This window comes from Poecilia reticulata, linkage group LG16, assembly GCF_000633615.1.
Source record: "Poecilia reticulata strain Guanapo linkage group LG16, Guppy_female_1.0+MT, whole genome shotgun sequence".
NCBI classification, from domain to species: domain Eukaryota; kingdom Metazoa; phylum Chordata; class Actinopteri; order Cyprinodontiformes; family Poeciliidae; genus Poecilia; species Poecilia reticulata.
In genome coordinates, this window is record NC_024346.1 from 13,226,267 (window position 1) to 13,239,144 (window position 12,878).

Consider the following 12,878-nt stretch of genomic DNA (forward strand, 5'->3'; position numbering starts at 1 on the left):
TTACTGTGTAGGAGGGATGTAAAATGAGAATGTGCATCAAGGGCCTCACGGCTGCATCGACTGCTGCTGTTCACCTTCAGACACGTGATTCAGATGGTGGTGGTTGGGGGGAGCTGATGAGAGAACAGGAGGAAGGACAGCTAGGTGGTGGCTGCATTTTAAAGAGAGAAACAAGGAGTTAAAGGAATGGCGACTGAGTATGGACGAGGAGAGGGGGAGGGCTGCTTGACTGTATATCCTGTTACGGGATAATGACCTGAAGCTCACATTACCGTGGCTTGTGTTTCCCTCTGCTGCAGCTTGTGGGATTGGTTATCAGGGGCAGAGGAGACAGATGGGTAGCAGGAGGCGGTGTGGGTCTGTGTGGTAAGGGTTGATGAGCAAGGATAGAAAAAATAGGATGTCACCGTGTTTGTCAGGAGGTCATACTGCCCGAGAGCGGTGTGACATTAAGTCCTCTGTAAGATATGAGATATAAAGGTTTCTAGGACAGTGTGTGCATTTATTTTTGCACCACTAGGGCGTGTGCAGGATGGAGGAGACATTAGCCTTTTCTAAAGGTAATGAAGGAGCTGTGTGGCTGCTGCAGAGGCGCAGCCCTCAGTTTGGTGCAGAGAGCTGCACCTGCTGCATGGTGCTTTGCGGTGGCTGGTTAGTCCATCATGATGTAGAAACCAGCAGAAAGAAAGGTTCATATACAATGCGGTTCCCCTACATGTGTCCATGGATTCGGTAAAGGTCAATAGGCTCCTTCGATTTAAGCAACATGACAGCTGCTGCTCAATAGGAAGCAAAAAAGATGAGCACCGCTCAGGAACATTCTGATTTCTCCCATGCTGTTAAAGGAGCTACATCTCCTTTTGGCTGAAAAAAAGAAATCAATAGTCCTGAAAGGTCACATCTTTGCTTCATAGCTTCAGCTACACCCTAGTTTGATGCAAAGACTGCAAATGAAAATGTGGCTTGATGCTCATGTTCATTATGCTCTTTGCTCTCCTGCCTACTTCAGATGGTCATGCTGGATTCAGGGATTTAACCACAATGAACCCTTAACTTAGTCACAATAAGAACAAATTTCCCTAAATAAAATCTGGTTTATCAAAAATAATTCCTGTTTTTTTTTTTTTTTTGGTCTTTCAAATTACCAATCCGAGTTCTGTGACTAATGTAATTGCTAAGACTTTTGAAATTCTCTCTCTTCGATACTGTAAGGCAAGTCCATATTTGGTAATCTCCTATTCGATTCTGTTGTTAAACCAAGATTTACTTCCGATTAGCTGATTATTACCTCTTGACAATTCTTCTGTGCTTTGTAGGAATAAATAATCCAAATTGTCAAGTAAACTATTGTTCTCCCGGATACACTCAAAAAAAAGAGAATAGATGACAAACTTGTAGAAAACTTTCATTCATTCAGAGTGGCTGGACTGTGCAGTCACAAGGCCTGATTAGCATGTGTGGACTAACATCAACTATAAGTCAGTTTTTGACTAAACAACCTTTTACAGTAGTTAACTCAAACTGGTAGCCTGTTTTGCCCACTTCCATTTCATTCTTTGAAATGGAAGTGTTTATTTCTCATTAGTTGGCTATTTTTATGAACTATTAGGATAAATAATGACAAAATAAGACCCATATCAAAATACATTTATAAATATGATTTCCTTCAGGGAAATGTTGTACAGTAAGTAAATAATATATATTTAAGAAGTACTGTGCATAGTGTTTGTCTACTCTGGCACAAAATGTCCCCATAGGGTGTTGATGCAACTCCCTGCGTCTCTGGTCTCTGGTGGCAGACAGTTACTTTCTGTTCTGGAAAATGTGCACAACATTGTGACCTGATGTGCAAAAATACAAAATGGAGGAATGGGGGAGGAATCCATGTAAAGTTAATGTTTCTGAGCCAGAGCTAACTAACTTTAGTCAACACTTTCACATTAATAAATGTGAATTCAACTGCTATGAGAGGCAGGTGTGTAACTTTAAACTTAACCCAACATCCAGTGTAATCATCCAAAGGTCCACTTCTGTAACTTGCAGGCTACTTTTCCCATAAAACACAGAAGTTAAACCATCTTTCCTCAAAAGGTCAAGTTGTCTCTTTAAGACATTACTTTAAAACAAGATTATATTAGACTTAGTGATTGATATGGCCAAAAGTTTCCAACTTAACCTGCTGATGGTCTCCCATAAAGAGAGTGTTTCAAGAGGGGTAGGCTGCCTGACTACAGCAACATGACACTGACAACATTTCAAGGCGTTGTCCTGGAGATGCATGTGTCCCTATACGAGTAAATCAAGGCACAATGGGCGGCACTGCACAGACACAATGTGCAGAGACTGTTTTGGTTTTTGACGTTCAAGTTTGAAGATTAACACTAAACAGTGAAATGTTTCATTGGATTGTTTAATTTGTTTTAGTGTCTTGTCTATTTGAGTTTTCAGCATTGTAAACAGGTAGTGAATATCAGCTACTTTAATAAATGTAGTTAGTCTGACCAGTCTTATGAATGAACTGAGAAAATGCAACACATTTAATCAATAGACGACAATGGATAGGTGATAAACATTAAAGCAGTGTGTAAGCGTTATTAATTAAATTAAAGCTGATAAAGAACCTTGGAGTTGCCTAACGGACTAAAGAAAATATATTTTATAGCCTAATTCTGGGTTTTGACTTCAATTTAGTCTAAAAGAGAAAGAAAAACAAAGGTATAAAAGTTAATGGATTAATAAGATAAAAGAAATGGCTGGAGGTTTTTCATTGAACTATTTAAGCTTTTTTTATATATACAATACTAGAAATACATTAGAAGATGCAAATGAACAGCTAATTAATTTTTTTTTTTTAAAGAAAATAAAAAAACATTTTATTGCTAAAAGTGCAACAAGATAACATCCCTAATCTGGTGATTAGTCTTTGAATTAACCACTTAATAACTAGATAGAAAAAGAGGCATAATAGGAGCTTTTCTTTACAGAATGTGAACCAGGTGGGGCTAAAATTATGCCACTTATTTACAGCGAATTTTTTTTTCCTTAAATCCAAAACATATGTACTTTTTGTCCAGTTTTAGCTTAATGGCTGCTCTGAATGTATGGTTTTTTCAGCAAAAGGCCCTTTGTTGAGTCTGTATACTCCAGTTAATGATTAATCAATTACTAAATTAGTTGACAATTGTTTCAATAAGATATTCATCACGAGTAATCTGATTAATCATTTCAGCCCTGCTGTAGATGGAAAAAAAAAACAAGAATTTGGAGGCTTGCAGAACTTCACACATAAATAGATGTGCATACATGCAAACATATATTTGTTCCTTCCTTTCTGGACAAAACAAGTTGGGCCCCAGAACCACAGCGCTTCCTTATTTTGCTCTTCCAGGATGACTACAGCTACTCAAACAATCAGAAGCAGACATTTGGTTCAAATATTGCAACAATTTAACTGGGCAGGACCTGCTATATAACTAAACGTGGACTTCCTTTTTGGCATCCTGACTTGTGTTCAGTAAAGTGTCAGCAATGACTGTCGTCATGGAAATGATGAGTTGCATAACAGCTCAATTTGGAAAGTTTGAGAACTACATGGTTCATTTTTGAAGAGTTTCTTTGACCAAGTTGTAGAATCGAGTTGACAAGCAAAGAGTCTCTAGAGATGAAAGGTCAAATTTAAGAGGTGCATTCCTTTACAGATACACGCTTTAACCCTAAAATTAATTGGTGTTAGCTTCTGTGTGTGTGAGTATGAACATATGTGTAGCTCCACTCTACCACCCCGTCCTACAATTACTCTCTCTCAGATAGAGCTAGTCAAGATGCTCCCTGCACAAGACAGGAAGCAAGATTTACTATTCTAATCCAATCCAGTTGAAGTGCTGCACAGCTCTGCTCACTGGGCTTGATCAAGTCACACAGCTACACCGTCGCTTTTGTTACGTGATCAGAAGAAGACGGTGACAGGACACACAGATGGGCTGCAGGAAGCGAAGGAGAAAAGAGGGGATGAGACGGGTTGTGGCTTAAGAAGGGATTTTCAGTTTGAGTTGTGTTTGACTTTGTTACTTTGATTTGTTTTTTTTTTGTTTTTTTTTTCATCTTTAGAGTGAAACACAGGGGAGATGATTTAGAGCTAAAGAGAGTTAATCTCTCTTTGTGTCTGCAGGGTTTAGAGGTTGAGATTTTCTGTCTCTTTTTGTAAGCATCTGCATTGTTGCATCAAATATTTATCGGTCACAAATATTGTTTTATCAAATCAGACCGGTGGAACTGACTCATTTTCATAAAGCTTGAGTGAAAGCATTTCCTCGGTTCTTTTTAAATTCCCCAGGTTTTTATATTTCGAGAAATTTCTAGCCATTTCCTCAATTTCCAGAAATCTCCCATTTTTAGCACATTTTCCCTTTGTTAAAACACTTTTCTCTCAAGTATTTTGTTACAAGAAACTAAACTTGCCTATTTATCCAAGCATCTATATGGGAACCATTGATTTTACCCAGCCTCAGACAAGCTCACTTCTCTCAGGTAAATGTGAGGATTTAATTAGAAAGCTTGTTTTTTCCTGGGTGTGCAAAGCAGCAACAGTGGAGCAGGAGAAGCACACATTGGGCTAATCCAGTGCTGCGTTCAGAATGCTTAATCCCAGCAGTCAAGTCCCTTGTTCTCCAGCCTGAGCCCCCCTCCTTTGGCCCAGAGCCCTCCGTCCTGCTGCAAGAACCAGCAGATGGCCCAATGACCTTGCAAGGTTGCACAAACACATAATCAGTGATAAATTTACACTCAGCTGTTGTAATATTGGATATTCAGTCCAGTAACAGCATGTATTATTTGCTGGTTTGCTGTTTTTCATTAGATTGTCCATGAGAAGGACAGGAACAATCTAGTAACACGAGCCTGAGGGGTACACTGGTAAGTTTGCCATTTATAATTAACATGGCTCTAACAAACAAACCTATAAGCCTTTACTTACACCACTACAGACACTCATTCATGATTAATAAGATGGTATTCCTCAATAAAGCCTTTAGTTTGATTAACATGTGAATCATTACCACAGGACAAAAATTAAACAAATAAAAATCTACAGATTCAATGTGGCATAATAATTAAAGGGGGCAAGCATATTTAACAATCCTTGTTTATGACCAGGAACTTAAAGACTAACAAGGTTTTTATTTCATTACTTCATGAGCACATATTCAAAGTAAAGGTCGTCCTAAAGATGTAAATGTGCTCTTTTGAGTCATAGAGCTTCTCAGCTTTATGCATATTTCAGCTGAACAATGACGCAGACTGGAGGTCGAGGTCCTTCACATTCCCCCTGGACAGAACAAAGTGCCGAGATGACCCAGATTGGATCAAATGTCCACCTCTAGTTACCTTTTAAGATGCACCACGTATCCAGTTATGGGCCTTTGGTTTTAGTTTCACTCATCGTGTTGTAAAGTCACCATGAAGTGAAAGTTCATGCAAAACAAAGGGAAGATATTCATCATATTTCCTGTTCATTTATCTGCAGTCCATTGACTAACATTATGATACTGGTCTCATAATAAAGCAGAGAAGTAGAAATGGCAGTTATTTTTCACATTGCCATGTAAGAGCATTTATAATCATATGTAGATTGATTCATTTCGTCAGTTACAACCAACAACTTTATTTGATAGACAAACAGAAAGAAGAGCATAACTCTGAAGTTCGAAGGATAGAAATGCATAAATCCTTTACAAATGAAAACATGAACAATTTGTTCTTCCTCCTTTAATATCAGGACTACAGTTGAGAGCTTCAGTGGTTTGAGAACATTAATAAATAAGCAGCAGCATCATTACAAAGACCAACATGTTGAAGGAAGTGCTCTGGCCTGATGAGAGTCCAAACGTAATTTGATTTGGGCCTGCAGGCATAAATATATGTGAAGTAAAACAAACACTATAGATCACCCTTAATTTAGCATCCCCATGTTGTTACCTGGTGGTGGCAGCATCATGATGCAGGAATACTTTAGACTGGCAGGACAATGCTGGGGGAACATCAGTTAGAGATGGCAACCATAGCAGAAGTTCACCATCCATCAAGTAATAGAAGGGTTTGGATCAAACTATATTCATGTGTTTGAGTGGCCTAGTCAAAGTCCAGGTTTAAGTCCAGAGAGTAATTTGTGGCACAAATGTTCTTCACCTGACTGAGCTTAAGCTGTTTTGCAAATATTAGTGGTAGAATAATTGGCTTCCTGATATGCAGACCTGTTACAGATAAAACACAAAGGACTGGTTGGGGCGAGAATTAAGTTTAATACATTTGAAATCCACACTTTTTACATTTTTGATTTTGGAAAGACTTGAAATGTGCTGTTTATGGACGCTATCTGTACAAAGGTACCACCTTTCTTTCACTTCTTTCACTTAGTAATTACTCACTACTTTGGTTTATCAAATAAAATCCCAACAAAAGCCTAGAAGTTAATTAGCAGCAACAGCTTGACAAACGTGAATAACTCAAAAGGCGCTGAATGGAGGGTAACGCTGCTGATTTCACAATAAGAAATGCAGAAAAAGAAGTGTTGCTGTGGGTGTTTTTCCAGCTTAGTACCACTTCCCCTTCTGACGTCAACTCACTGAAACTGAATGCCTCCACAGGGCCATTCTTACATCTGTGGGAACTTGCAAACCTAATTTTGTTAGATGCAAAGTCCAAATCATGTGCAGCAAAAAGGGAACTTAATAAAACAACCTCCTTTTTTCAGTTAAGCCCATAATCAGTTGAGGTCTTTAGCATGCTTGACATGATTGTGCCACACCTAGCCGGAGTACCCAATGTGCAACCACAGACCAAAGACTTCACTAGATGTCAGTGTCATGTTTACGTGCACTACTTCAGGTTTAAAGAAAGAAGACGCAATCTAAGACACAAAGGAAATTAAGTTTGGAATATCATGCTTTGAAGATACTAAACATTTCATTATCGCTTTATTTTATCGAGCCATGATAATGTGCCTGTTTCGTCCCTTCCACATCTTCCTCTTCCTCCTACTGCCGCAGTGCGTGCAGAAGCTGCTCAAACACACTGTAGCCAATTCAGTGACTCACCTCTGCTAACACAGGCGCATACAAACATAAGCGCATTAAAAAAAAATGCAGAGCAGTTCTGAATCCATCAGTGGCCTTAAACAAACAGCAGTGAATCCAGGGTCCAGTTACAGATGCATCAATTATTCCTCATCCTGGATAACATCAGGGGATCCTCAGAGTACCAGGCCACTGCTGAGCTCTGTCACCATGCCAGCAGCCATGCGGCTCGCCATGGCAACCGGCTCTCCTACCATTCTCTCGTCAGTGGCTTTTTCAGGGCAGACTTGCCGAATCATTTAGGAATCAATTGAAAACAAGCATTGAAGTACCCGCTTAATCAAGTTATTGATATTTTAAGTGAATTTTAATGAGCTAAAACGTCTCTGGATGTTGACAATCATTCTGTAATCTGCGAAGGAGCAGCGAGATTTTGCTGTTTCTCAATAATGTAATCGATAAGCGTGTCCATCATTCTGTTTTTGCTCTGTGCTCGTGGGGGAGTGAGTATATGTAATTTCAGCCACAAGTCTCCGTTTCCTACCTCAGGGCAGAGGGGCCTCATTGAATTACTCAGAGATGTTGAAGACAGCTGGAAAGCTCCACAGAAACACACAGGCAGGAGCAGTGAGAATAGATAAACACAAAATATGGATAACAAGAGGCATATCCTTTTTTACCGTGCTTGCAAAACCGTTCTGTACTCTCTGACCTTTTCCCCATTTTGTTAGGTTAATGTGTTTTAAAGAGATCACATACACAGAATGGTTCATAAAGTGGGAGAGAAATATTTACATTGCTATGTTTTGTTTTTCTAAACAAATCTAAAACATGATGTGTATTTGGATCTTACCCCCTTTAATCTGATACACCTAAAAACAAAATCGGACTTTTTGGCCTACATGGAAAACATTATGTGGGGAAAACCGAAGACTGAACACATTGTTCCCTCAGTGACAAACGGTGGTGGCAGTATCATCCTGTAGGGAATCTATTCTTTGGTAAGGATAAAAACTGTCAATCAGTGTTTTTTACACACTGACCTGTATGGACAAATACCAGAAACAAATTATTTCTAGCCCACTTGATTGTAGAGAAACATTGTTACATAAACTCATTAAAATTGGATAGAGAATGGTGATGGCAGCATCATGCTGTGGGGACAGTTTAAGGCTTCTCCTTACAGCAGGACAATGACTCTAAACATACAACTGAGGCTACAATGAAATGTTTTAGATCAAATTCCGATATTAGAATGGCCTAGTTGAAACCTGGACTGAAATCCAAATGAGAATCGATGTGAAAGCTTGAGATTTTACAACCGATAAAAGGACACCTCATAAATCTACTACACTTTTTGTTGGTTTATTCAAAAAAATCCCAATAAAATACAACAAGGATTGTTGTAATGTGAAAAAATATGAGAACATTTCAAGACATACAGATGAGTATATGCTCATAAAATGAAGATCCCACTGCACTGAACCCCATTGAAAACCTCATGGTTATTTTACCAAATATTGATTCCTGAGTTAAAACATTAGTATTGTTGTTTTTAAACGAATATCAACTTGTTTTCTTTGCATTATTTGAGGTCTGAAAGCTCTGCATCTTCTCGTTATTTTAACCATTCCTCATTTTCTGAAAATAAATAATTGTTTGCTTGGAATTTAGGAGATATGATGTCAGTAGTTCATGAAATAAAATAACAATGTTCATTTTACTCAAACATATACGTATAAAAAGTGAAATCAGAGAACTGTTCAGTTTAAGTGGTCTCTTAATTTTTTTTCCAGATATATATATATATATATATATATACACACACACACACAGTTTATTGTTCATCTTGCTAAATGTCTTCTCCGATATTTCCTCTTTGCCAATCACACAGTCACTGTGCAAATATCTTACTCAGTAAACCGACGAGGATAAGCTGGACACGTTTCCTTTCTCTATGACTCAGGCTCATGAATACACTCTCACTCTTATTTGTAAATAACACCTTCAGGCACGCATAACCTGAAATGAAAATATGGTTTATTAGCAGCCCATGATGTTGAGATCTGTTAGAGTGCCATCAGTGTGGGTCAAAACACTCAATATTTAATTAGATTCCTGAAAGACCCACACCTCCTGGTGCCCCCCCACCCCATCCTCTATTCACCTGCTTTCCTCTCACCTCCCACTGATGTCTCCTCTTCCATGTGCCTGTCTGTCATCCGCTTCGTCACATCAGTCTCTCTCCCTTTCAAATAGCTTCTGTTGTTCGGACCGGTTTGTGTAAGCTCGTGTGGCTTTTAGATATCTGTGTCTCCATCAGCCTTACCACATACGGCAGCAGGTAGGCTGCTGACAGGACTGTTTGTACGGTTCAGTTATTGTTTATGGAAAAATGAGGCAGAACAATAAAAAGGCAGAAACACAGCTGCTAGTCCCATCACTGGAGCTGAAGCGTCGAATTACTCTTACACATAATGATGCGTGACTTATTGTTCAACGGTCCTGTTCTCAAACAGATAATATCCCACATAAACTATAACACACATGTACCTGTGTCAGCACATCTCCACCCACCTCTTTTTTTTTTACTCAGGACACACTCACACACACACCTATGACCAGTCTCAGTGGGGTTTGGCAGCAGCAGTACTTTTCCACTACACCAGTCTCTCTGTGTGCTGCCTCTTCATCACCAGGCCTGCCTCGACATGCTGCAGTGAGAGATTTGCTTACCTGCTCTCTTGTTACTCAGTGTGTTTGCATATGAGTGTGTGTGAGTGCGTGTACTTTTTGCAGTCAGGTCAAACAGTCTCCCTCCCGCTGACGAGCTGCTCCCCGCCCGACAAGCTTGAAAGAAGGGCTTTATTGTTTGTTCCCAGCTCAGAAGTGGTCGTTGAGCAACACAATGGCGCCACTTAATTAAGTGAGAATCGCCCTGCATATCTGGTGTCATGAAAACTCTTTGCATGGGGAGCGAAACCTGAGAGGAGGGTTTTGGAGCCCTAAAAAAAGGTTAAAAAAATAAATAAAAAAATTGCATAACACAGGGGCTTCATTTCAGAGGGGTTGCACAATGGCAGAACAATTACAATTCAAATGGGAGATGCAGGGGCAAGTTGCTCTTTGTTCCAATGCAGGAGTGTTTGGCTTGGTGTGGTTTGTTTGGGCAAGTCGGTCAACACACAGGAAAAAATTCAGATCATAATTCATACTACTCTCCCCACTCCTATACCTATTAAACCAGCACATTTTAAAAATAAACACACATTGAATATTTACCTTTAAGATCAAATCTGCTTTTTATTCTGAAGGTAATGGAAGTTAGCTGCTGTTTGATGAGGTTACTTCCTAAATTCGCCATTAGAGGGCGCCAAGTTAAATTAATTTAGAGCACTAGCCACCAATTTCTTCTTAATAAATTAAGAATTATCCATGAAAATTAACCAAGTCAATGTAGACTTTTTGGCAACTTAATTGTACATTATTATTTTTATTATTATTACAAGATAATTTTTTTGTATAATTCAGAAGATTTTCTGTTCTCATTATCCAAAAGTTTATATGAGGCACATGGATTATTATGGGGCTCCACTGACCACCATTGTCTCCTTAGGTCTCTAGTTACCTCTGACCTTTGTCAAGTTGAGCTGCTTGAAATGCTGAATGCGCAGAGGTTTAGGAGCATTACTAATAATTAGACCACTTCATAGTCTTCCTCTTTTACAACTGCAGGGGTTTTCTAGCAGAAAAAAACTGGTTTCACAGTGTTGACATCACAGGAGGAAGTGGCATTTAGGTAAAAAAATGTAACTGAAAGCCACATTTTTTTTCCCTCCAAAGTGTTCATGGGAAACCAGCGGTGGTTTTTTATATACATAGCTTCATACCAATAAAATGCATTGCATTAGGATTTGAAATCAGTGGATATTTGTAAAGTGGATGAAAAATGGGACATGTTTTCCACAATTTTACACAACTTAAACACTCTAAAACAAAATCCTGTGCAGTGTTTTGCCTTCTGAAGATGCTGAATTTACAAATAGAGCTAACTAGTATTTAGTTTAGTTTCAGTATAAATATATCTCTCTATGAAGACCTCAGATGTTTCTTAGAAAAATCATCATGAAATGGATTTAATAATTTTCAGAGCAATGTGTGACATGTTATGTGAGGTAGAAAATGAAGACTGCTCATCACCATAAACAAATCGTTCCAGTTCCACACATGATAGTGGCAGGATCGTGCGAGGATACTTTTCTAAAACAGGGATTTGGAAGCCTGTCAGACTTTAGAAAGGGAACTGCTGGATGAAAACCCCTAGGATGGAGGAGTGTGTATGAACCTAAACCCAGGGTTACAATAGAGTCGCTTAGGCTGAAGCCTATTCGTGTATTACCACATTAAAGTCCAGGTCTAAATGCTAAATACTCTCTGTCCGTCCCTTGTTATGCATTCGTTATTGTGCAAAGAAGAATAGGCCACAGTTTCAGTCTCAAGATGATCAAAGCAGGTGGAGACATGCCTCAAAAGACCAGCAGCTACTACTGCAGTGAAATTAGCTTCTATAAAATGCAGACTCATGAGGATAGCTAGGCACAAAATCTTATTAAAATACATAGATCTAAATATTGAAAGATTTGAGAGGTATGGGTGATTTTGCGAAACGCTGATCCATGTATGAAAATGCAGTTTTCTGCATTAAGCCAAATACTTTTCATTTGTCACTATGCTTTGCTGTACACTTTAATCTTTTCTGGTCTTTTCTGTTTGTTCTTTATTTTTTTCATTGCTACTTTGAATTTAAATTTGGTGTAGAACAGTATTTTGTGTCTTCCTTTTCAGCTGCGTGTTGGTCTGGTAAATAAGACTTAGAATTGATCCACCTGGATAAATAGGTCAAAATGAATTGCAAAATAAAGTCTGAGTTTTGTCCTGTGGGTTTATATTTAATAATCCTGACAGCAAAGGCTCTGCTCTCTTACAAAGCATATTCGAACATAAGAAGAAGTGCTTTGATCAGTCTGCAGTCTTGGATTCTGCTCTGCCTCCCTCTGATGTCCTCATGGCTTGCTGCTTTATAATTAAATAAAAAGGAGCAGGTTAAACCATTTTCGCTCTATCAGGTGGTGTTGTGTCCATCTGGGCGTTTTGTTTGTCAGAGCATTTGATCAGTGGATGCCAGATGGGTCTGGCAGAGACAACAGATTAAGGCTTTGATGTGACTTTACAGTGCGCTTTTAATAGTGGTATGTTCAGGCATACGCCTTTGGTTTTTACTTTGAATAGCATTTTTTTTTTTATATTAATGTTTTTAATCTTTTACTTTCCTCACTGACTGAGATTACCTAACCTCTCAAGGCCACCTCACTAGGCTACAACATAGTTTTTGGAGTATTTAAACTCATGGAAAAAGATCAATCATCCCTAATTTTTGGTGCAGTTTGTGAATGATAGATTCTCCTAGAAAAATAGAAAAGATCCTCAATGTGTCGAGTTCTGTAGTTTATGTGAGAGCAGCTAAACTCAAACACAAAGGCTTTCTCCTCAGTGTAGTCCGAGGGCATGTGTAAAACATGTGTGTGTGTCTGTAGTATGGACGTTCAGACAGTTACCGCGTTGCCACCACACAGGACAAAGATGACCGATCCCCCAAGAAGAAGAAGGGGGGCAAGGACATGGATGACCTGAAGAAGGAAGTGCCCATTGTGAGTAAAACCTCTTTGTGTGTTTTATTGCTAAACATATTGTAAATTATTTCACTTTAAATTATGTCAATTGGGTTATTTTAAATTATTATTATTATTA

General features: G+C 38.7%; 1 protein-coding gene across 2 annotated transcripts in view; it reads left to right on the top strand.

The window, feature by feature from the left end:
• The window catches only part of atp1a3b (ATPase Na+/K+ transporting subunit alpha 3b), a 28,025-nt gene that overhangs the window by 2,338 nt on the left and 12,809 nt on the right, over positions 1-12,878 (top strand). Inside the window, exon 3 of one of the 2 annotated variants that reach the window (XM_008431328.2) lies at positions 12,665-12,778. In XM_008431328.2, the coding sequence (XP_008429550.1) occupies positions 12,665-12,778 (114 nt within the window). The remainder of the gene's footprint in view (positions 1-12,664; positions 12,779-12,878) is intronic. The other variant, XM_008431329.2, reaches the window with a different exon arrangement.